The sequence below is a fragment of the Typha latifolia genome, chromosome 7 (genome assembly GCF_019914945.1).
Source record: "Typha latifolia isolate L0001 chromosome 7, TyphaL0001v2, whole genome shotgun sequence".
NCBI lineage: Eukaryota > Viridiplantae > Streptophyta > Magnoliopsida > Poales > Typhaceae > Typha > Typha latifolia.
In genome coordinates, this window is record NC_133092.1 from 7,423,748 (window position 1) to 7,450,495 (window position 26,748).

Here is a 26,748-nt window from a genome sequence, read left to right on the forward strand (position 1 = left end):
ACAAGTGGAGTATTTAGGCCACATCATTTTAGCGGATGGTGTAGCGGCAGATCCTCAAAAGGTTGCATGCATGACCGCTTGGCCTATTCCTACTACTACCACTTGATTGAGAGGATTTTTGGTGCTGATCTGATATTATCGCCGCTTCATCGCTAGGTATGGCAAGATCGCTGCTCCTCTCACTTCTTTTTTGAAGAAGGACTCTTTTAGATCGACGGATAAAGCCACTACAGCCTTTGAAAAATTGAAAACAGCAATGACGATGGCACCCGTTCTAGCTCTACTAGACTTCACTAAAGAGTTCATTGTGGAATGTGATGCGTCGGGAGTTGACATAGGAGTTGTACTAATGCATGGAGGATGTCCCATTGCCTATCTTAGCAAGGCTTTATCACAAAAATCTCAGCAATTATCGATTTATGAGAGAGAGATGTTAGCAATTCTGTATGCGGTGACAAAGTAGAGGTCTTATTTGATCAATAGGCGATTCATTATCCGAACCAATTAAAAAAAGTCTTCCATACCTTTTGGGACAGCCTATACATTTAGTTAGGATCTTTTTTTACTATATTAGTTGTTTATTTTCATTAAAATAAAATTCCTATAAGTCGCATTCGAATGCAAGTGGGGGTCGCATTCGAACGCCCTTGCGAACGTCGTATATCAGGTTTGCAAATACAGAGAACGCATATTGTTCGTTCGAATGCGGTCAAGTGAGTTCGAATGCTCGCGTTCGCACATAAAGAGATGAAGCTTTTGGGTGCGTTCGAACGCGATCGACGGGAATCCTCTAGAATTAGGGTTTCATATTATTTTAGGACTTGTTGGCTAGCCTCTATAAATATGTGGATGGCAGCCAAATTCATTATGTTATTAGATTATTGATTTCTTGCCTCCTATCTTCTCTAAACTCTCTCCCTCCTCCCTCTTCACCATTCTTTCACTTCTACCATTAGCACGGTTTCTTCTAACTTCTAATCTCCCTCGACTATCGAGCCACCCCTTTTCTTTGGGATCTTGACCACTTTGTTCCCTTCATCTATATCCCTTAATTACATCCACTATCCGCCTTCATCTTCATACCCATCCAGATCTTGAAGGAATCATTGCGTAGCCTATCTTTGATTCCATAACCTATTAGAGTACCATAAGTAGAGTATTTAGGCCACATCATCTCAGCGGAAGGTGTAGCGACGGATCCTCAAAAGGGAGCATGTATGACCGCTTGGTCGATACCTACTAATACCATAGGATTGCGAGGATTCTTGGGGTTGACCGGGTATTATCGCCGTTTCATCACTGAATATGGTAAGATCGCTGCTCCTCTCACTTCTTTACTGAGGAAGGACTCTTTTAGATGGATGGATGAAGCCACTACAGCCTTTGAAAAACTGAAAATAGTAATGACAATGACGCTCGTTCTAGCTCTACCGGATTTCACCAAAGAGTTTATTATGGAATGTGATGCGGGAGTTGTCATAGGAGCTGTATTAATGCAAGGAGGACATCCAACAAATCTAAGCCCTGGAAAAGAGCTTTCCAACAAATCTAGTTTCAGGAAAATCGGACGGTAGGATCTTGAGATATGATCCAAGAAGTAGACGAACATCATAGAGTCCGTCTATAGATCCGTGGATGGAGGCACGAGATACTAGATGATGGTGGATAGTGGTAGACCGATCGAGGGGGGTTAGAAGCGGCGTTGCCGAAGAACGAGAGAACGAGAGAGAAGAAGATGAAGGAGACTAGGACAAAACTCAATTCATTCAATAATAATTAGATGGTTGCCATCCACACCTTTAGAGGCTAACCAAACAATTCAAAAATGGCAATTATTAACTCTAAAACAGTAGATTTTCGCCGATTGTGTTCGAACGCACATTTTGTGTTCTCTGTATTTGTGAATCTGATGCAGACGTTCACAAGCGCGTTCGAACGCACTCCATCCGCGTTCGAATGCACATTTCGCGTTCTCTATTTTTGCGAACCTGATGCAAGCGTTCACAAGCGCGTTCGAACACATTCCATCCGCGTTCGAACGTGACATACAGAAAACTTATTTTTCTATAAAATAAATACTAAAACAAGAATAAAAGACACCACTAAAGTAAGTCTTCAACCATAGCCCACAGTAAGTCTTCAACCACGATGATGGCTCACAATTTATAAGGAAAGCAAACATCGAAGAGGTGATACATGCTCTAATCCACAAGCACCATTGCACCGGGAAGCCCATGCAGGACAGGGTTTGCATTACGGTCTCCCAGCTGACGCCGTCGTAGGCCTTTTCCATGTCCATCTTGAGCATCATCATCGGCGGAGCTCGTTGGTCATTTGTCATTGAATAAGCCAGCTCTTGAGCAGATATAGTATTGTTTGTGATAGCCTTGCTGGCCACGAATGCCGCCTGTTCTGGCCCAACCAACTGAGGGAGCAACCTTTGCAGTCGATCAACCAAAATTTTAGCTATGAGCTTATAGCTAACATTACACAAGGAGATCAACCGATAGTCTTTAACTTGGGTGGGAGAGTCTCTCTTGGGGATAAGTGTGACGTAGATCTTGCCCCATTGCTGTGGCAGAAATGCATGCTTGAAAAAGTGGCTCACCCCTGTGCATAGTTTATCACCTAGCACGGCCCAAAATTTAACATACACCTCCACTTAGAGCCCATTCGGCCCTGGCGCCTTATACTGAGGTAAGCTCCAGAGCACCCTTTTGATCTCTTCTTTCGTCTCCAGGCTAATCAACTATTTCACTTCCTCGAGAGAAATTGTAGGCAGGGCCGGCCACTAGGGTTTACCCTCCTCGCTGCCCTCCGGAGGCCCCCATATCTTTTGGTACGAGGCTTTGAACACTGCCTCCACCCCTTCCTTGTCACTGACCCAGGTCCTGTCTTCGTGAAAGATGCCCAAGATTTGATTCTTGTGTCATTAGATAGACGCCATAAGGTGGAAGAACTTCATGTTCTTATCACCCCGCTACACCCATTTGAGTCGAGCATGTTGTAGCCACTTGATGTTGATCTGCCTACTGAGTGCAGTCTTGTGGTGGTAGAGGCTTCGGAGCCTCCCCAACCCACCCACATCTAGGCCACTCGTCGCATCCATCTCCTCCAAGGCTTCAAGTTCCTTCCTCACCTCCACGAGTTTGGCTTCAATATCTCCAACTACATCTCTACTCCACCTTCTCATTGCTCTTTGGAGCGTGCAAACCTTATGCATGAAAACATGCATGGGTTTTCCCCTACCCTTTGGGGCCCACACATCCTCAACAATGCGTTCACTGTCTTTATACTCAAGCCAAAAGAGTTCATAGTGAAAATGGCGAGCGATCCGCTGGCTTGACAAAGAGACAGTGAAAAAAAGTGGCACATGGTCGGATGCTGCGGGGTCAAGATGGGCCACCCTGCCTAGCGGATGTAGGCCTAACCACCTCGTGTTCACGAGCACACGATCCAACCTCACCCAGATGCATCGATCTCCACACTAGTTGTTGCACCATGTGCAAGGTAGGCCATCAAACCCGATGTCACATAGCCCCGCCGAGTTGACAAAGTTTGCAAAGGCTTTCAAATTTGGGCCAAACTCCGTCACACCTTGGCTCCTCTTTTCATTGATGCTGAGGTACGCATTGAAATCCCCAACCACCACCCAAGGAATTTCAATGGTCGAGAGCCGTAGAAGTTCCTCCCACAGGCTAAGTTGTTTCGCCGGATGGTTGCTGGCATAGACTGCACTAATCATACAAGTCTCCCCTGTCGGCGGAGAGATGATAATATGGACTGCATACCGAGAGGCAGAGTCCACGTCCACCCAGCAGCGCTTCGTCTTCCATAGCAAGATGATGTCGTCGGACATGCCAACTGCTGGGACGACAAACCAAGACGAGCATCTCCCCAGCGCTTTGGCGATAATATTGGCTCTCTCCCAATCCACATGGGTCTCCAGCAGCACAAGTAACTCCATCTAATGCTCTCTATTTAAGTCACTACACCGGTCTAGGACTTCCTTCTTCATCACTCCCCTACAATTCTAGAATAGGGCCTTATTCATTAGCAAAACCTGGGAATCGAGCGAACCATCCTCAGTTCACCCTTCCCCGCTTGGAGGAGGGTGATTATTCTTGGCTGTCCATGGCCACTCTACTGGAGTCTCCAGTTTCCATGGCCGTTGTAGCTCATTGACGAGTAGAGTTTGGGGCCACCAGGACCAGCTGCATACAAGCTTCATCGGTGTCCATGTCGAGCGTATCTCCATCCCGCTCATCTGCTCGCAAGGTGAGGCTAACTGCCTTAACCACTGCTTCGTGCTGTGCATATAGGTGAGGTCCTTTCTGGTTGCCGGTTTGGAGCTCCTCTTTGCTAGGCCATCTTGGAAGAATTTTGTCGGGTACGGATTACTCGTCCTTGCCCCCAGGACTTGTCTTCTTATCCTTTTGACATATGACAAGCGGGCTGTGCGCTCCTTGCTAGAGCCTAGGCGTATGGTAATGCTTAATGTTCGTCGTGCCTTTAGGTGCCAAGTGGTCTTCTACCAAGTTATGGCCGTCCATGCTTCCCATGCCCTTTAAATGGCCTTCTTGTGTGTTGTTGTCTGGTTGGAGAGCATCCCTAGGCATCTCCTTACCTCCATGTCCTTCATCATTCATAGAGCCACATGTGTCATTGCCATTAATTTTTGCCTCTGTCTTTTGTGGCTTTGAGTGGATTGTTGTCCCATCACTCTCCACTAGCTTTGCCTTGCCCTTATCACCATTGGCCCTTAAGATGCTACCTTTTGGGAGTGGGCCCCACTTTGCATGGCTACTATTTACAACTAGATTGCATAGAGCCGCCTCTTTGTTTCTAGTTTTTGTCCTTGCCATACCCTCCTTCCCCACTGCACTTTGCTGCTTGGTAGTAGAGTTGGTCCTTCTTTAGTCCTCTTCCTAGACGTGCCTTCCTTGGGTCGGTATGGGTTCACACTTGGCATGAGGTGACTCCTATGATTTGCCCCCGTTTGGTCTCCTTGCACCCTCTTCCCCCCGATTCTCCAGCGGCTTGGGTTGCAGTTGTTGTGACAAATTAAGTAACACTCGCAAGTGCACAAATCCATGAAGTAGATCGGGAAGCAAGGTATCGATCCCACGAGGACTTGTTTAAAAAACTTGAAATGTTTAAAAAACTTGAAAATTTTAACCTAGTTGAAAAATGGGTTTAGGAGATTTATGGAAAAAGAAAAACTTTTTGAATATTTTTTTAATTAAGTGTAGAGAAATAAGGTCTTGGAATCTATTTATAAATAACACATTTCTATTAGATAACATAAATTTGTTCCTTTTCTATGATTCACCAAGAAATCAATCACCGATGGATCGAAAGATTATCTTTGAATGAATAATTTAATTTTCATAAAAATTAAGTTCTTTCTTTATTTTTAGAAAATATGGAGTAAGAATTTAAAATTATTAGATATATCCTTTTTAAGAAAAATAACTAATATATAAATTCTAAACAACAAATATAAAGTAGAAGAAAAAAAAATCTATTTAGCAATTAAGACCACATAAGAGATTTAGAATAAAAGAAATATGTTCTCAACAAGCTTCATCCTCAAACCTTAAGAAAATTAGAAATTTATTTTAGTAGTTAATAAGAACACAACTTGAATAAAAATAAACATGAGAAGTACTAAAGAGTTGCAAAATACTTCTTTCAAAAATAAAATTCAAATCTAAAAATAAGAGATTATGCTAAATGAAAATCAGAATATGAACTTTGTTGACTTACAAAGATCAAAATTTCTTCAAATGTGCTCTATTGTTGTCAATTGAATTGAAACAATTGCAAATTTAAATGCTGAAATTTAAACTACAACTCCTTAAAAGAAAAACTTAACAGAAAGTACACCAAGAAAGACATTTTTCTCTAGCTCTTAACACCTCTATTTATAGACTTCTTGGAGCATGAAAATATGCTCCAAATCGGCCAAAAATCTATTATGATTATGCTTGAAATCTGTTAAAAATGTGCATAAAATCTGGTGAAAATCTGTATAAAATATGCTAGAAATCTGCCATATTATGTAAGTAATTTGTTTACCACTGCAATTATTGCTGAAATTTTGTCAGAATTAGGGCTAAAAATCTGCTGCATTAGATAAAGATTCCTTGCTAAAATTTTGCAACTTGATAGAGATTTGATCGCTGAAATATATTGTTTGATTAAAAAAAAAGGAATTTTGACTCATTCTAATTTAGATAAGGAAAAAAGTGATTAGTGGATCATGATTTGACTTAAGCATGACTTGAAAGATGAGAGGTAGATTGAGTTAGTTAGTAGTGGCCAAGCCTAATTTTGGTTTGAGCCTAAATTTGGCCATTTTTAGTGATTAAGTGAGATTCAATTGATCAAAGGTCTACGTATAACTAAAATACATTAATTAGTTAAAATAAAATATTAACATCTAATAATTTGGGCATAACAAATATTATAATTATGAATTTAACAACAGTTTTCTTTGAGGTTTGCATTGAACAGTTACCCATAGACCATAGACTGGCCTGGAGTCTTGTCTTTCTTCACTGGTGGTGTTCCATTCTCTGTCGGGTTCTATTGAGTGCTCTCCTCTTAGTTTCGTGCCGGTTTTTCCTCTGTCTTGGTGCTCCCTTTCTTCCCTACAGGATAGAGATCTAGCTTGTGCCATATTATTCCACAGTTATAGCATATCATTAGGATCTCTTCATAGATCGTCCATTGCTCTAGCTAGTCCTCCTTCATCCCTAACCACACCACTGTCTTGAGAGGTTTTGACAGGTCTATCTCTATGCATACTTGGGCGAATTGGCTTCGAGTATGGTCTAGAGTTGTTTTATCCACATAGAGCGGTTTTGCCAAAGTACGCCGCCACTAGGACTAGAGCTTCTAGTTCCCAATACTCTTTTGAGAGGTTTGGTATTTGGATTCACACCAAAGCAGTTTTGAAAGCCGATAGGCAGGGTCTGAAATTGTTCCTCCACGAGATCAACTTGGGGACTTTCCCCATTACCATCCAAGGTCTGTTTTGGAGAGCATACTCTATATCCTTCTCATTGTCAAACCTGAACACATAGTATCCTTTGTCCATATCAGAAACTGAGAACCCCTCCAGCCCTTGCCATAACATGGCCAAGGCTCTTGAGTCTCTCCAAAGGGATACCCTTTCCTAGGAATCTCCTAAACAGGGATCGTTTCCACTTCTCTCTACATCTCTCCAGCACCTCCGCTTCCACGATGACGTAGTCTTCAGTTTATTTCTTCAGTTTAGCTAATATCTCCACCAGGATCTTGCCGTTCAACTCCTTTGGTCGTCTACCCCACGCGGCAACCGTAGCCCAGGATCTGACCTGAGGTCCTCATGCTCTCTTATTGACTTGGATGTCGTGGCTCTTCTCAGATGGACGTCCTCCCCCCAAGTTGGTGTGGGAGGCTCTTTCCCTGCTCCATCGCCAGAGCTCATAGTGCTTTTCCCTCTCGCCTGCTCAGAGTGGTTAACTCGAGCTTGTTTGGGCACGAAATTAGGCTTGAATTTATTAGGCTTAATATTGCTTATTAATATGTTTTTTTAAGCTCGAGCTAGACTCAAAGCTAAGAATGAACTTAAATTAAAATATTTTTTTTTTCTTTTTTTCAATGATAAAAAATCGATGCTCGAAATCATTTTCAATTCAACACCCCTAATCGGACGTTTTTAGGTCTAGACAAACCTCTCGCTTTCCCGGAGTCCCCAACTCCGAGCAGCTTCACCGTTAAACATCATCTCCATAGCTATCACCTCAGCTACACCAATGGCGGAAAGCACCGGCGTCGGAGTCGGCGGCGACTCTACTCGCCGGAGTACTAAACCTGGCATCAAGCGCCTCCTCCTCACCCTCTCCGTCCTCCTCTCCTTCCTCTCAGGTAAATCAATCCCCTCTCCTTCGGCCTCTACTTCCCATTTCTAGGGTTTCTCTCTCTCCAACTATAATTCTAAATCTCTCTCTCTAACTTCTCCAGGCCTCCCATTTCTACTGAAATCCACAGAGATCTACCGCTCTCTTCTCCCCTTAGATTCCATTTCTTCCCTCTCTCACCGCTTCCAATCCAATCCGCCCTCCATCCCCTGCCGTTTCCATGCTGTTTTCCTCCGCTCCGATCGCCATCACCCCGACCCTTCCCTCGCCGATCGCCTTGAATCCTTGATCTCCAAAGAAATGCGCGGAAGAATTGGCCACGACGACCCCTCCTGTGGCAGCTGCGGGAGGAACTTTAGTGTCTCGGTGACGGTCGATTCGGGAACGGGCTGTGCGCAAAGCCAGAATGGTGCAACTGACGAGTGCCTCTGGAAGTGTGGTGCGCTGGGTTTTTCTAAATTAGCCGATGTTGGCGATGAGGTCTTCGACGAGTTACTGAACTCGGCTCTGAATAGAGGACAAGATAACTGTTTGGGGTCTGGTGGTGGGAGAGTTTACACTGTGGTTGTGATGGAGGAGGCTGATGAGAGGGACGCGAAGTTCGTAATTGGGAAGCATCGACATGCTTGGATAGTGGGGAGGACTGATGAGACAGATGCGGTTTCAAAAATAGGAAAGATATTTGTAAAGTTTTTCATGAATGGTGGGATAGTTGATGGCGAGATGGCTAGGGGGAAAGGAGAGTTCATGCCAGTTGGATCAGATGGGAGCGTTGTTCTTTCATTTAGTCTGTTGCATGCTGATCCTAATGACTGGGTTTATGATTGGTAAGCAAAAATAAAGAAAAAGATAGAATTTTCAATTTTCTTCTTTAATTGTCAATATCTATGCAATTTTTCTCTATTTTGTTGTGAATATAAGAGATATATCATAGATGGCAGTATGATGGGGAAGAACTATTTAAGTTTGAGTTGAGGATAATGAGGAAGATATATAAAGTTTATTCTTCCATTCCATGAAACTTTTTATTAAGTTCACATCCATATTATTCTCATTTAGGGAAATAAATTACTAAGGGGTATTGCTTATTTGAAAAAATAAAATAATGCTAACATAATGGAATTTCAAACTGTAATAACAGATAATACAGCGACAAAAACTTAGAAGAGAAAAGAGTGAAAATAATTGATAGCTAAGTTCAATAGTGAGGAAAGATGCTCTTTTGATTTGTTCTTTTATGCCTCTCCATGTGCTCTCTATAAAGAGTGAAGACTGCAAATGGAAATTACTAAGACCAAGATGGTGAGGTGGATAGGAGTCAAGGTAGATGTTTGGATGGGTTCCTATTCTTTGTTCTCTTTTGCTCAAACAGGAGCATCAAGCTAGCGGGAAGTACCAAAATACTTTAATATTGCAAGAAAGCATAAAGGGTTGGCAATAAACAGTATTTGGACGATGGTAGCCTAAAGTCATTAAGCAATTTGATTACCTGATCAAATAATGCCTATTATAAAAATAGAAAATTAGAAAGTCAATCCATTAGTTGATATAATACAAATAATTTACCAAGTGGAGATGGACACCATTAAAGCACATAGATCTAATTGTCGATATAAGGAATAACATCTCAAATTAAGCACATGCTTACCTCTCCAGCAAGTTAGTGGAGATAATAAAGACAGTACAACTTCTAATCTCTATATCTCACTAGCATTTGGGCCATTCTCTGCAGCTTTATCACCCATAGCTCTATATTCTAGAGATTTAGTTCTCATTTCTTTTAAACTTTTTTTTTTCAATGTTCTTGGATTTTTATTCCATGATAAATATTGCTACACCACTTTCCATTTATCTTAATCAATACTTTTCTATTTATTTTAGTCAATTTTCATAGTACTTGATTAGAGTATATGGATAAACTAATAGAAAGAATAAAAATGGTAGAAAATTGCTGACATGTTTCTAGTTCCATTTGATTAAACGTCTCTCAATGGAGGGCGTTTTCTAAAGGACTGGAACAAATTTTCACATACACTTCGGCCATATTCTTTGTCGACTTGAAGCTTCTTGGGTAGGAAATACACAAATATGCAAGTGAGTACAATCTGAAACCTTTGTTGTTAACCGGAGGCACTTTCTTGCAAATAAATCAATAGGATAGCTTATGGGTCATCTCATTCATATCTATGTCTCTTATGCATATCTGACATTCATATCTATGTCTCCTATGCATATGTGGCATTCATATTTAACATTTGACAAATTTGTTAGAAATATGAGATTTGCTAGAGGATAGGACACAAGTACGAATAACTACAGTTAGCTTGCATATATAGTTGGATATATTGCAGTGGTCTAATATTTTAGAATTTCCCCCTATTTCATTAAGTTGTAGTTTGAACCACCAATCCTGTAATATGGATTATGGAAATTTTTCAATGCTTCATTTTTATTAGTTCTTCTTACCTCCCCTGTATAATATTTAATTCTCTATCCATCTAAAGAACCTCTTGTATGAGCGCAAAACTCATTTCTATCCTACTCGTCCTGCAATTTTCCAGTGCTTTTACTTCAGGTCATAAAACATTTGGTCTTTTTCTCGCTCTATTCCTTTACAGAGCTCCTTTTCCTCAAGCTCTCTCTCTCTCTCTCTCTCTCTCTCTCTCTCTCTCTCTCTGCATCTACTTTTGTTTACTTTGAGATGATTGAAAGAAGAATATCACTCCCTTTCACTACCGTGTGTTGCATTAACTATATTTTGTCTTGGTGGCACGCAGAAATGCCTATGCTTTGTTTTAGTTAAATTGCTGAGACTCTACAGAGATCTAGCAGTGTAGTTAGATTAAATAGCTTGGACTTTAACAATTTGGTGATTAGAGCTAATTCTGGTTATGAAAATGGTTCATGCCTTGCATGAAATTATTGGCATCCCTAGTAATTTTATGGTTCTTTTAAGCAACTTGATTCTACCTTTTGGAAATAGAAACATACTGCTTAGCTGAAAATGGTAGAAGAGTTTGGAACAGGAAAGCGTAGGAAGTTTGTTTGTTCTTTTCTGTTGGATCTACATACTCTATTCTGCATATGGAATGCCAGATCTTATTAAATGTTTTCTGATCAGAAAGGCACATAGAAACTTTTGAAATGTATGAGCCAAAATTCAGACAATATGTTCCAACACTTATCACCTTTTTCTGAAGATTAAACTTATACCTAGAAAAGCTTGAAATGTGATATACTGTAAAGTAGGTAATGTTTGGAAGTGATAGGATTTGTTATCTCATTGTGCAATTACGTGGCATCAACAAAATTACTTGCGTATGTCCAAATTGCTTGGCTAAACAAGGCCACTTATTCATTTACAATTTACAGCTAGATGGCCAATTAATATAAGAGAGTGCAAATTTCTTAACCAGTAAAATAAAATGGTTATTTAGCTTTTCCTTCTATTTCTTCTTGATAACCATGGCCCCTGGCAAGTAATGAGGTGCCAATTCTCGTTAACCTTTGCTTTCTTATTAAAAAAATTCACTGATTCTTGAAAGAAACATATGCATATTACGTAATGTGTGTCTTTATACGGATAATTACTTCTTGCCTCTAATTATTTAGTATCTTGACAACCATACCTTCTATGTTCAGGGAGTTTGAAAAGATAGGGCAGGCCATGTTAGGTCCTGTGGTACAGGCCTTGGCACCAATAGCAAACATAAGCATAGAGAGTCAGGTGGGGAGCTCATTTTCAGTTGTGAATATGTGAAATACAACTGAACTTCAATCATATGTTGTTGCATTTATCTTTTATTTTCTTTATTTATGATTCCAAAGAGCTTCATTTTTTTCATACTAATCCATTGCTTCTTTTTCAAGATTTTATACCACACTCCGAAGTCATCAATTTCTTCCTGGGATGATAAGTTGGATTGTTACACACTTAGTCTGGGAGACCTTCCTTTCTTTGTATGTTTTTAACTTGCTTTACAAAAGCTATTTGTTCCATTTCTGCGTTATTATCGTATTACAATGTTACATATATTTCATATTTCATGCACTTATCTCTATCCTTATCATTTTATATCAAATATATTCATTGTTATTTTACTAATTAATACTTTATCAGTTAAAGAGAAATATTGCAGGATGAGAAATTTGATAACCAAATTTGTAATTTTCTGTTATTATTGCATTAGATGAGTAATCCATGAATCCATGACATGAAAATTAAATGTGATCATTTGAATATTCTACATGCATTAGCTAATAATTTTTCAAGATCTACAAAGGTCCATGAGCAGAATAACGATAAAATGTAACATAAGACTTTTTGAATAACAATAAAAGTAACAAAAGACATTCTTTGGGGCCATAGTTTTCCATCGAGTTATTACTTTACAATTAATATTGTCAGAAGTGTCCGTGGTATGTGGGTGGTCAAGCCTCCATATAGCACATATGCAGTATGCTGGCACATATGCAGATGCATATGTGGTTTAGCAATACAATTATTTATGCTTATATAATTTACCTATTGAGTGATAGAAAGAACAACAAAATCGACAAATCCTAGCCCCCTGGTTAGTACAGCCAACCTAGAGAGAGAAGAAATAGAGGAAAAACTATACTTGACCCAATAACTCAAAGAGACTTAAATCCAAATTGACTGACTAAACCAACTAAAGACTCATTCACTAAGGATAGACTTAGTGACAAATAGATTAATCAGATTAATTTGCCCAAACCATCTAACTCTTAGCTGTCCCTTGTGTCTGCCACCATGCCTTGCATGTCATTTGAGCCATGGATAGCCGTGCTCGTAATGACACATCACTTGGCAGGGGTGTGCCAGTGGACACCCCCGTGCCGAGCCGTGCCGCCGGCATGACTGTGTGCCATCCAGCGTGCCGGTCCGGCACGGTGATACGATTCGGACTTCACCGACGTCGTCTCGAGCATGGATTCACTTTAGGAGTGTTTTTGTTTCATGTTTTAGTGTTTAATTTCCATTAAAATAAGTTTTCTATAAGTCGCGTTCGAACGCGGGTGGAGTGAGTTCGAACGCGGTTTGTGAACGGGGTTGTGAACGTGGTGAAGAGAATGTACTGTGCATTCAAACGCACTGTGAACGCCTGCATCGCGTTCGCAAATACCGACAGGCGCGTTCGATCACGCGTTCGAACGCCTGCATCGCGTTCGCAAATCCAGAAGAGCTAATTCGGTGCGTTCGAACGTGGTCGGGCGAGTTCGAACGCGGTCGGCGAAAATTGTGTTTTAGGGTTAATGTGAGTTGTTGGTTAGCCTATAAAAGGATGTGTAGGGCAACCAAAATTATTATTGATTATTGAGATTGAGTTTTGCCTTGCCTCCTTCGTCTTCTTCGCTCCCGTTCTCTCAATCCCACAACGCCGCTTCTAACCTCCTTCGTCCTAGCTAATCACCCTAGTCCCTGGGGTGGCCCTCTTCTCCCCTTCGTCCAATCTATCCCACACTTGCCCTAATCCTTCCATCAACCACAACCCTTCCACCATCACTTTTCACCGGTGCCACCACATTAACGCCGGTCCTCCACCAACCATCATTACCTAGGATCTCGTGCCTCCATCCACGAATCTAAAACAAAGCATTCTGATGTTCGTCCACTAATCGGACGGTATCTCGAGATCCACAACTCCGATTCGCCTGAAACTTGATTTATTGGAAAGCTCTTTTCTAGGGCGGCAACATATTAAAATTTCACATTGATCCAACGGCGGAATATTTTGGGATTTTATTTCAAAGTTCCGTGCCAGATCTAGTCCAGATCTGAGAATTAGAAAAGATCGATCTTTAGCCCTAAAGGAGAGATTGTATTAAGTTGGTATCAGAGCTCTATAGCCAAAGGCGTGATCGTAACAAGCTGGTATCAGAGCTCCATAGCCAGAGGCGTGATCGTATCACACGGCTGTATGCCGTCCGGTATGGTCGCGTGCCGATTATTGTGCCATGTGGAGCCATTTTTTTTATTATTTTTATTTTTATTAATAATTATCAGATTAATTGATCAGTTGATCATTTAGAAGACTTAGATAAAATTGATAATAATGAGAGTAGAGATGATAGTGATGATGGTGATAATAACAAGACTCAATCTAGTTCAGTGATAATGCATGAGACATGCGTTTCTATTACATAACCTTTTCAGAGAGTACAAAGGAATTGAGTCTGTAAGTAGTAGAACATTAGCAGAGGTGCACCCATAGGATAATGAGTTTATTATAATTATCATCATATCAATCACACCCACCATAGCCAAAACATTTTTATTATACTCTATATCCACAATCTGCATATGCTTACAGTGTATGTGTCTATTCGGTGACGTTTATTTTCGTGCATGTTCAATATCTATATTATATCATAGGAGAATTATAAAATTTTCTATTTGTATGAAGACTATGTGAGATGTTATAACGAGCAATACTATCCGTGAATGAGTTTTGAAGAATATCGATAGTATTTAATTCAATATTCTTGTTATTCTTGTGCCGACAAATGAAGTCTTTGATCCTCCTCGTCATTTTACGTTCAACTCGATATTATAGAGTGTTCAATCATTAATATTAATTTTAATGAATATTTTCAGTCATAGTATGTGTTGAATAATATTTATATTTAACTGTTGCTTTATCTTTAAGGATAATGGTAACTCTATCATTAACTAGTTCATTTTTATTTATTAATTTCATAGTAATAGAAATACATGTCTTACCGAGATAGAATTTGTAACTTGCTATCCTCTTGCCTAGCAGGCAAAGATCTACCTCTGATCCTACTCACACTGGACCTAATGCTCAGGGTTTTCGAGGAATACAAATAGTAGGTCAAAAAATATTGAACGATGATGTGGGCGGGGTTTCCGAGGAATACAAATAAGCTCAGTTTTTTTTCTCTAAAATAGGTCATTTATAAAAATAATCTAAAGATAAAACATTATAATGTAGGTTTTAAATTTTTAATACATATATTTAGACCAAAAACTAAAGATTGACATATTGAAGACTCAAAAACATCTTTAAATATCCTAAAAAATTTATTAGAAGTATTATAGATACATGCCAATGGCATGTAGGGGCATGCCACTAGCACGCAAGAATGTGCCATTGGCAAGATGGGGTGTGCCGATAGTGGCACGGCATGGCACGTGCCATTGGCACAACCATCGTTGGTTTGAACCGTCTCCATTGGTTGCATGATGTCACCTCCTGTGATAGATGAACTAGAACAGAATGACTAGACATCTAGTCATATCACTCTCTTCCTTTTGAAGACAAACCTTGTTCTTAAGGTTCAAATGCAAAAACCTCAACTTCAGCTCCTTAAAAGCCTCAAGCCTCTCACATAGCATCCTCCAATAGTAATCCTTTTCAGTGGACTACGCCTCCTCTACCAAGACACCCCAATATTTGACCTAGCGAAATTCTTGGATCTCATTCGACTCCAAAACAATTTTTTCATTCTCAGTAATCTTGGATAATTGTGGTACACTGCACTATTCAATGCCTATTTGCTTAAGTTGGGACACATGGAACACCGGATGAATGAGTGATCACTCTAGAATTCGTAGACGATATGCTACTAGTCTAACCCGTTCAATGACCTAAAATGACCCATAAAACTACACTACCAACTTCTTTCTTGCTCGCATTTGTACTGACGTCTACCAATATGGCTGCAACTTTAGATAAACCCAGTCTTCCACTTAAAGCTCCAGCTCTCGGTGATATTTGTCCTATTGGACTTTCATCCAGTTGTGTGCAATCACCATGTTTTTGTTTAGAATATGTAGGATCTCATCGCGGCCTTTTAACTCTTGGTCGACCATCGCCACCCTTGTTTAAACCATATTCATAGTGATGTACAGTTGGTGGCGGTCGGCCATACACTACCTCAAAAGGTGTGATCTGGGAAGCTGATTGAAAGGATATTACACAAAAACTCTGCCAAGAAAACTATTTCGCTCCCTGCTTTGAAGGGGTTCCCGCTAAGCACGCAGATAATTTTCTAAGTAGCAATTTAGGACTATAGTCTGCAGATGACAAGCGGTACTCATTTTTAGCTTGGTTCTTGGCAAACGAAAATATTTGTGCTATAAGCTGCTAACAAAAACAAGGTCTTTATCCAAAACAATTGATCGTCGCACTCCACGCAAGTGAACAAATTCTTTGGCAAATGCCTAGGCGTCCGACTTGGTTGTGTATGGGTGTTTGAGTCCCAAAAAGTGCCTGTATTTAGACACGCAATCAATTACTAGAAAGATGACTGAATATCCTTGTGAGTTGGGTAAACCCTCGATAGAATCCATTGAGATATCTTTTTAAATATGATTTGGAATTAGCAACGGCTGCATGATGCATTCATACTTGTTCCTTTGGCAATTATCGCATGCTTGGATATATCGATAAACATTTGCCCGCATCCCATGCTACAAGAAACTCTATCGAATGTTTATTCGTCCGTCACACTCTTTGAAACAGCATAGGCTTGCCACTTGCCCTTCACATGAGGCTGCTCTCATGTTAGACCCACATAGAGGTTGGAAAGGCTATTAACATAAATATTATCATCTAATAACACCAAAATAGCGAAAACTGAAGAAGGGCCTGAAGGCCACAAGTCCATCTATAACATAAAAGCAGGTAGAGTCTCCTAATATAAAAGTATATGTTAAAACATAAGATACAACAAGAGGGAAAATATGCCCCTTCTCGTATCACTACTACATGATAGGCAATAAAAAAGGGTGTAATGCCCTTTTAAGTGAATTGTTGCATTTGCTCCTACCACAACTATAGGCCATCTGTAACATATATCGAAATGAATGAGCCTAACGCTCAACAAGTACCTGTAGCATGGCAATATATAATGCATATCACACATGATTTACCCAGCATGATAAATAAAGGATGAAGTAAATGTCACATCATCCTACAAAATACAATTATTAGGTCACATTGTATTCAACACTAGGTCCACCGACTATCACCCATATTCATTCCCAGCTAAATACTTTTAAGATAGAGGTTAGACCTTAGCGATAGAATTGGCATGCCTATCACCTAACGAACAACTGACTGATTGTTTAACCCTTTAGGTTAAGGATCTTAGTTGTAGGTTCATCACTTTCACCATGAGTTGGCATTACATCCTGATGCTCCCCACACGAGGTCTCGGCTCACAATTGCACCATGACCTTACGTATCGGGAATTGCTAGGTCTATACTATTCTATCCTCCTACCGCTTTTTTAGTATCTTAAGGGTTTTTGCTCTTGTCAATCGATAGTATATCGCCTGCTAAGCCTAGCAAAGAACCTTGATTAGTATTTCTCTAGATACTCCGTGTTTATCTAAATGCTGTAATCATTAATACCTTTGGCTCATTCATAAAAAGCAATGAGATACATGTTACCTGATTGTGCTTTTTGATAGTCAAGCTTGAAAGTTTGTCATCTACAAAGTTGTAGGATGGGATAGTTGAATTTAGAGCTCAATTAGCTTAGATAGATGCTTCTTCCTTTTGATGAGAATGACTCACAACCATCTTGTCAGCATGATAAATGTAGAGTTTTCCCTTGTACCATTGGGGCATGTTGAAATTTGTTTGATAAAATCATGGTGAGTTAATCAGGAGAGATGCATTATTTTAAGGAAAAGGTAGAAGAATTTCTAAAGACGAAAGAAAATGCATAAAATAATCAAGAAGAAAAAGGTAAAAGAGTTCTGAAGACCTACTCAAGATTATATTTTGACATTGTGACATAATAAAGATCACAGGTGAATTTATTGATGTCATGAATTTTCACTCTTTTGATATTAATGTATGCATTGTAGAATTTATTGATATCATGAATTTCCTCCATTTTGATGTTTATGTGATACTTCTCATAGATTCAAAGGGATTCGTATGTTGTTCAATAAAATTGATAGGTAAACTCAAATGAGTGGCATTTGGATACATCAATTTCAGCTACTGGACGATCAAAAGTTCTACAATTTGTGGTGTAAGTTTTTCTTTTCTCTTGTTGGCAATTACTACTTAAAGTAGTATAGTTTGCTGTCTTATTTTATCTTTATTTTAGAACTACTGGTAGAGTTATGAAAGGTGGGTTATGGTGGTGCAAGGTATTGTAAGGGGCACCGATGTGCCTCATCCAACATGCATTTCAATGAAAAGATCCTAAAAATGTGCATGATGTGTGTGCCATAGGCTACTTGAGGCAGGAAAAGGACACTTTTATTGAGAAAAGCCACTTAAGACTTACTTTTGAACTAGATCTCAGTTGATGCAAGACAAACTCCTTGATCGCAGATTTGAGAATGAACATAGCAAAAGTAACTAACCCGGGAAATCCATTGACATTGGAATCAACTAATAGAATACTCAATAGATCAAAACTCTCAAAATATTCATTAATTGAAAAGAGAGGATTGCAAATTTTTATATAGGCAAAGTAAAGTAAAAGACCAAACTAATCATGATGCCCTAATAAGCAAAAAATAAAAATAACTTAATAAGTAAAAATAACGAAAATAGCCTTACAAGGCTAGTTTAAACTCTCGTTAAGCCAGAGAGCAATGGGTGCATCTCTCTTGCGCCTACGAGAGTAAACATGTCGGATAACTCTTCTGGGGTAGAAGAAACTCGATCTAGCCAAGTAGGGGTGTGGACGGCTATGATAGTACTCCATGATGTTAGGATCAAATTGCTGTAACTCCTAGCAAGGGATCCATATACAATCAAACTCTAGTTGACCTTGCCATCGAACTAGAAAATAGTGAACTCCTTCTGCAGTAGATACTATTTGATCATCTAAAATAACTTCTATCTTTTCTTGTAGTGTGAATAGAAAATGAGAAGTGGTGAGTGGCATATCAGGTATATCTAGACTAGTAGTAGCAGATGTAGCATATAGTTCGGTGATGATGTTCGTAGGCGGTTTGTAAGCCACTAAATCCTCAATATTGAAAGTAGAACTAATGCTGTAATCAGAGGTAATATGAATGACATAAACATTAGTCCTTACACATTTTAGAAGGTCCTACACTATGAGCATGTAACTTTCGAATAGCTCTTGAAGGGAATCATTCAAGTCTGATATGAATTATAATATGATCTCCTCTATTAAACTTCTTGACACGCTTGTGTAAGTCGGCATATATTTTATACTAAAGATTACTTGCTTTATGCTTGGTGATCTCCTGATGCAATGAATGAACATGATATGTAAATGCTTCTGTAGACTCAGAGACTAGCATGAGATGACATGGGCAAAAGATCTAAAGGTTTGCGTGCTTTAAAACTATGAACAACTTTAAATAGACTACCTATAGACCTACTAATAGAATTATTATATGCACATTGGGCTATAGGAAGATTGACATTCCAATTTCTGTTATGATCACCCACGAGTGGCAATGAGGGTGGCGGAAGAAGGTCGGCTGTCGACGGTGGAAGGCGGCGATGTCGTCTGTGGAGATCGGTGGCATCATTGAGTGGAGCAATGGCTTCAATGCAGATGAGGGTGGCGGGAGGCAATGTCATGAGTGGCAAGTGCTGGCATGGAGGGTGGTGGCGTTGTTGACGAGAGTGTCATTGGTAAAGGTGACGACAGTAGGTGGAGGGGTGCCGTCACTTTTCGATGACATTGGCATTGCCGATGGAGGAGGGCGTCATCGGCGTCGCCAATGGAGGAGTGGTAGTGTGGTGGTAAGTGAAGGGTGGCGGGGCTCAATCTGACGATGGAGGCTAGGGCTAGAGAGGAAGAAGATGGGAGAGATTTGTGTAACGCCCTCGCCCGGCACCGGCACGTGCACGCCTACGCGCCCACACGGCACGCGCGGCGCACGTGACAAGTCAGATGAGGCCCGTCACGCACAGATACTCTCCTGTACACATATAATCATGACATCATCAAATGAAACTTGCTAACCTATCCATGATCACATAATCCATCACCAGATAAATCATACTATTAACCAAATAAACCTGTTAACATATGAATATCCCCGTCCACAATAAAATACATTAAACCACTACATAATCGGCAGGACCCATACAAGGCCACAACAAACTATCAAGATACAACTAAAACGACTAATACAAGAGTGCGCCATGATTCGACCTTTATCATACAGATCATCGTCTGATACAAAAGAGTACAAATATCAAATACTAGTACAACTCAATTTCTATATAAACTATTATCTATACCGTCTCGCATCCATAGCTTATCTCATCTTTGCTCTAAAATATCTTATCAGGGTATCTCAAGGCGGTATCACGTACCATAATATCTGTGGGGGTTAAAAAGAAAGAAATAAAGAGAGTCATGAGCAAAAAGCTCAATGAATAGACCTTACCCCGAATCAGTGATGCCAAACAGAGAGTAAATCATGTACTGGATAATATGAATCAGCAAGAGCATGTCATGAATGAGTATCTTATCAGTGATGCCAAACAGAGAGTAAATCATGTACTGATAAAATATCTTATTAGGGTATCTCAAGGCGTATCATGTACCATAATATTTGTGGGGGTTAAAAAGAAAGAAATAAAGAGAGTCATGATCAAAAGGCTTAGACCTTACCCCGAATCAGTGATGCCAAATAGAGAGTAAATCATGTACTAGATAATATGAATCAGCAAGAACATCATGTCATGAATGAGTATCTTATCAGTGATGCCAAACAGAGAGTAAATCATGTACTGATAAAATATCTTATCAGGGTATCTCAAGACGTATCATGTACCATAATATTTGTGAGGGTTAAAAAGAAAGAAATAATGAGAGTCATGATCAAAAGGCTCAGTGAATAGACCTTACCCCGAATTAGTGATGCCAAACAGAGAGTAAATCATGTACTAGATAATATGAATCAGCAAGAGCATCATATCATGAATGAGTATATGAATGTATCCTCAATAATATATAAATGAAAAGTAGTTAATATGTCATAACTGATAAGAAGTATATAATCCTCGACAATGAGTAAACAGATCTCCATGCTATACTATTATCACAACTCTCTCAAATATGACACATGACGCATGCTGACCATGACCATGCTATGATATCAAATGCAACCATATATGATGCATATTGATCACTTGATAATCACGTAATCAAATGATAATGAAATCATATGCATTTCTCAACAACACAATCATCACCGATATCTCGGTATAATATCATCATACTAGACCACTGTGCACAGTCATCACCCGGTACCCGATTTCAACATCATGTCCGAAGGCTCAGAGCATACTCCGCGACTGGCAAGAGTATCTCAAATATAATTATACCCCGCCACCCGCTAGGGTATCAACATCCATCCAGATTGAGCACCCATATAATTGATAGAAACCTCGTGAGGATAACTCGCCATATATGCCCTAGCGAACGGCATGTGTCGATTGTCTTGTGCGCACATACTCAACTGACCTCGGACATGGGCCATGAGATATCGCATATCAGCAACCATATTCATCACTCCAGACACCCTTACCCTGGCGCCTACTCGGGTATCCTCACGCTTTCTATCAACTATCCTATCAATCACATTTCATATTTTCCTTTTAAATGACAGATCATATGCATATATCTAGTACGATAACAAGTCAATGCATAATAGGAATTTAGGTGGAACAGGAATCAAGGGAAAAATAATGCAATATAGTCTCCAATCATTTAGTCAACACATGCATACTAATGCTAATATATTACATGCATACTCATAATAGAGATCATCCTGATATAAAATCATAATAATATAATCATCTCTATATATCACCAATGTACTCATCTCAGGATCGCCTTATCAAATGCATGATAAAATATGCTCGACTGTAATCATCTCTAGATAAAGTCATATAATCATGCTGGAGGCCAAAACATGCATGTACATAATATATAATATAACCTAATTTGAGAAAGGCGTCTAGGGGATAAGACTACTCACACTTGATCAGAAGACGCAAACCACGTATCCCTCATATCCGCCAATTAACCGAGTGACACTCATTGCTAGCAAGGTCCACGAGGTCTCAAATAAAGGGTTTGGGATCTGAAAATATTTAAGTAGTATGATGTTAGCCGTTTATCTAATTAGAATTAATTCAATTAAAATATAAAGGTTTATTAGGTTTAGAATTAATTCTTTTTATTTTTTATTACATAACTAGATCTATAATATGATTCAAATACTATAATTATACTATTATCATAAAATGCTAATTATAGTATAAGGAGAAGAGGTTTGTTTTCTTTTATATAAGAATATTTCTAAATATATAATTATAAAATAAAATAAAATAAAATAAAAGGATAAATAACTATAAGTATATTGTTGGTCTAATTATAATTAATTTTATAATTCATACTCTATCTTGATTAATTAGGGACTATGCAGTCTTTACTCGATAAAATAATAAATAAATAACTAAATAAGCCTAGTATTTTATTTGTTGTAGAATAATAATATATAATAAATTAATAGAATTACTTAAAATATATATATATCATAAGAATATTAGAATATAAATCTAATAATTATAATTTACAAATGTATCTATTAAACTACTAGACATATAAGTAAATAAATAAATAAATATTGGTATTACCTATATTTATACGTAATAGTTTATAACCTAATTAATCATTAATTAATTATAATCAATGATAATGATGAATATATATTATTATCCAAATAATTAATGTCTAAATCTATTTGTATTAATTAAGAAAGAAATATCTAAATAATTAAATAATAAAAATAAAGATTATTGCACTAGTGTTGGGCTTGGTCCAAAGATCGGCTGCTACAAAGGATCTTTGGCCGAGCCTAGCACCATTGCGAAAAACAAAGAAGAGAAGAAGAAGAAGTTGAGGAAGAAGAAGAAAGGAAGGAAAGAAAGAAGAAAGAAGAAGAAGAAGAAGAAGAAGAAGAGAGAAGAGAAGAGAAGAGAAGAGAAGAAGAGAAGAAAGAGAGGAGGGGAGGGAAGTGCGGACCCGAGTCGGCGGGGAGGGCACCGGTTGCTGCTGGACAGCTAGCGGCCGGCCTCTCGCCGGCGGCTCGGCTCCGACGAGCCCAAGCTCGGGTGTGAGCGAGAGAGAGAGAGAGAGGGAAAGAGGCTCACCGTTGCTCGCGGAGGTGGCGGTGGTGGTTTCCAAGGACGACGGCGACGACGATAACAGTGGGAGAGAGGGAGAAAGAGAGTTTGAGAGAGAGAGAGAGAGAGAGAGAGAGAGAGAGAGAGAGAGAGATAAAGGGGGAAGAGAGAGGCGGTGGGGACGTCGGCGTTGCGGTGCCAGCGGGCCCACCAGAGCTAGCTGGCCCGGCCTGGTTGGCCGGGCCAGCGGCTGGGGGTGCGTCGCACCCCCTGCTCGCGCCAGCAGCCATGGCACGAGGCCGGCCACGTCGTGCCATGCCAAATTCTTTTTTTTTTTTTTATATTGGGTTGTTACAATTTAGGTGTGGGATCGGCTGGGATAAGTGTTGATGGGGGATGGTCACATGAGGGTTTGGGTTAAGTGGGGTGATGGGTTAAGTGAGAAAGAGTTGGTGGGTTTGGGTTAATTGCTTGAGTAGGGTTTTGGCTTAAGTGAGGGTTGTTTGGATTAGTGGTTTTGGGCTTTGGGTTAATAGGCTTGGGTTGAGTTTGGTTTAATTTAATTTAGTGAATTTGGGTTTGACTTGGAGGGAAAAGAATGTATTTCGAAATTTGAAAAGATAATTTAGAATTTGGGAGGTTTGGGAAGTTTAGGAAGTTATGGTAAAATAGATATTAACCTCAAAAATAAGGAAACTGTTTGAGATAACTAAGGAAAAAAATCTTCTAAATTTGAATTTCGAAATTCTAAACTTAGAGATAAAAGGAAACGAAAAGATTGAATTTCGGTTTATCTTATTTTATTTTTAAAAGAGACATTCTCTATTCTTCATCCTTTTTTGTGTTTTTTTTTGTTTTTTGATATACAACGAGAAGGGAGGGTGATCTATTGTATAATACAACAACTTAATTTTAATTGTTTTCAACCTCATGTGGAGAGTTAATGATGATGATGGCTTCTTTTTGTCCTTAGCTAATGGTGATCTCTTCGTGCAACTTGTATTTGGAACTTGACGTCGACGTGCATCGGACTTCGTAGTGCTCTGATATTTGTGGAGCAATTGATTGGGAGAAGAATAGATGCGGTGTGGCGTAGAGTCCAAGAGGTGGATTATCCATAAACTGGGAACCTGTGGCTCTGATACTAAAGCTAAAGTATCAAAGACTGATGCATTTATGAGAATGAACATAGCAAAAGTAACTAACTTAGGGAATTCACCAACCGGGGTGTCGGAATCGATCGACTTTGGAATCCACTAATAGAACACAACATATTAAAACTCTCAAAATATTTATTAATTAAAAAGAGAGGACTACAAGCCTTTATATATGTAAAAGCAAAGAAAAAGACCAGACTAACCATGATGTTTTAATAAGCAAAAGACAAAAATAGCCTAACAAACAAAAAAGACGAAAATAGCCCTGGAAGGCTAGTTTAAACCCTTGGTAAGTCAGAGAGTTACAGGTGCAGCTCTCTTGCGCCTAGGAGAGTAAATATGTCTAATAGTGGTGTCCACATAATGTCATACTCGGTATCGATTCAAGAGTGGAATAAAACAGTGTTTCTTTGATATATTTTATTATATGCTTTTCAATGTTAAGGAAGCACATAGGTCAAGGATATTGGGACAATATTAGATTCATTACTAACTGTAACACTTATGTAGAACGATTTATCTAAAACTTTCTCTTATTATCACTAGATATGTACCATCTGCATGGGAATGCCCTCTTTATTTAAGACTTCCGGATGGAGAGGCATCAAAGACTAATGCATTTATATCTCCAGTAAGTGATTTTGCTTGTTTCTTGACTTTTTTAAATTGATTTTCAATTACCAAAGTTTTCATTAATAATACCTTAGATGTGGGGAGGAGTCATTGTTTGGAACCCTCCAAATTGTTCTGTGGATGATCAGAAGACACATACTGCCCAGAATACGATATCTCCCCAGGTTAGTGTTAAACATCTACATAAGAATCTTATATTTGTTTGTTTACTGAACACTTGTTTTCAGATTCCATACACCTCAAAAAGCTATGGCAAAAATTTAACCCATCTGTATTGTTACTATGCATTTGTTGGAGGCTGTACTCATTTTGCTGTTTGTAAGACAATCAGCAAATCAGCAAATCAGGCTGGCTAAATGGTTTCAATTTTTGACTGAAAAGGATCAAGTTCTGTCAAGAGCAGTCTAAACCAAGGCTGAGGCTCACTAATCAAGGCCTAAACAAACTGTTGAGGTCTGGTTTGAGCCTTGATTTTGGACCATTCTCATCTGAAGGGATCTGCTTCGGTCAGAATGTTTCATTCTTTAGAAGAACGGAAAGGGAACCAAAAGTTCCAACCATGCCTAATAAAGATTGTCTATTGTTCATTTTGCATTATAGGCTTTCAACAGTTTTGTAAGAGCAGTGGCTGAAAATAGTAGGGTGATATATAGTCTATTATAACATATCCATGTAAAATATATGTACATTATGTAAATGATGTGATCGTTTGACTACTTGGTATTCCAACTTGAGATGGGTGATATTTCTGTGACCCTCATATGTTCTTATGGCATGAGATGGTACCCCTATTAGTTTCAGTAATTTAGTCTTTACTCCTTATAAGTTGCTAAAAATGTGTTACTAGAAGAGAACTGCCACATGGAATATGCATAGAAACCTCATTAATGTACACTATTCAATGGTTCAACCCACAAGGTAGAATACTTTGGTGCTCTCTACCACCATGACATACCACTTTTGTTATAATGGTGTAATGTGGAAACTGGAAGAGTAAAGACTTCAGCTTTCTTTTTCTAACAGACATGAAACCAATCATCTTGTTTGAACATGCAAGTATACATTATTATCTGAGTTGTTCTGAATAAATAAATGACATTAGGCCTTTGACTCCATTGATAGAGCCTTTGTATATATGTGCAAACACATATATGAACCAATTCATAAGTTGTCTAGTGTGAATCAAATGTTTTCAGTTTTCTTATCTGATGACTGCTAGTAAATTTTCTTTCACTTAGTGTGCTTATTCTCTAGTCTGGTCTCTTCCTCTAAATTTAGGATGTTGAAGAAGCAGTTCTCATCTTTTTTTTTTTTTACCATTTAACCTTCTAAGTGGTCTTATCATGGCCAAATAGAACCCTAGTTTTTTATGTATCTTCCTGATGTCCCCCCTTTTATGTATTTTTTGTTGTTAGAAACTCAAAATGAGCTCTCAAAAATGTGTCTACGCTAATGTTCCGAAACTCGATATCAGGATTGGGATTTGCCATTCGGAAAAATGATATGTATCGGGATCAAACTAAACTATTTTTTAATTACATAAAAGTTTAAATATTATTTAAAAATATATGAAAACTTCTAAATATTTAGAAAAAATGACAAGAAAATAAGAAAATAATAATTACTCAAATATAAAGTCTAAAAATTTTGAAAATTTATTAATTTAAAACTTTGATGATGATAGATTTCGAGCCCAAAAGTTATCATAATCCAAAACTAAATATAGATTTCGACTCACAAAATTGTGGAGAGCCCAAAGCTGAACTTAGAATTGGATTTGGAGGAATATTTGGGATTTCAAAATCTATCAAATGAATACCGAATTAACTATTATAAATTCCTATGGTCTTCATCATTATAATCACCATAAGTTTGTAAATAATAATGTCTAGGGCCTAGTGCTCT

The 26,748-nt window shown here is 38.8% G+C and overlaps 1 protein-coding gene across 5 annotated transcripts in view; it reads left to right on the forward strand.

Annotated features, from left to right (window-relative positions):
* The first annotated feature begins 7,611 nt into the window (after positions 1-7,611).
* The window catches only part of LOC140792613 (uncharacterized), a 43,256-nt gene continuing 24,119 nt past the window's right edge, over positions 7,612-26,748 (forward strand). For all 5 annotated transcript variants that reach the window (XM_073143710.1, XM_073143711.1, XM_073143713.1 and 2 more), the window contains exons 1-7: positions 7,612-7,917; positions 8,014-8,737; positions 11,553-11,637; positions 11,781-11,870; positions 17,872-17,945; positions 24,757-24,841; positions 24,918-25,007. In XM_073143710.1, the coding sequence (XP_072999811.1) occupies positions 7,806-7,917; positions 8,014-8,737; positions 11,553-11,637; positions 11,781-11,870; positions 17,872-17,945; positions 24,757-24,841; positions 24,918-25,007 (1,260 nt within the window). In that variant the 5' untranslated portion in view covers positions 7,612-7,805. The remainder of the gene's footprint in view (positions 7,918-8,013; positions 8,738-11,552; positions 11,638-11,780; positions 11,871-17,871; positions 17,946-24,756; positions 24,842-24,917; positions 25,008-26,748) is intronic.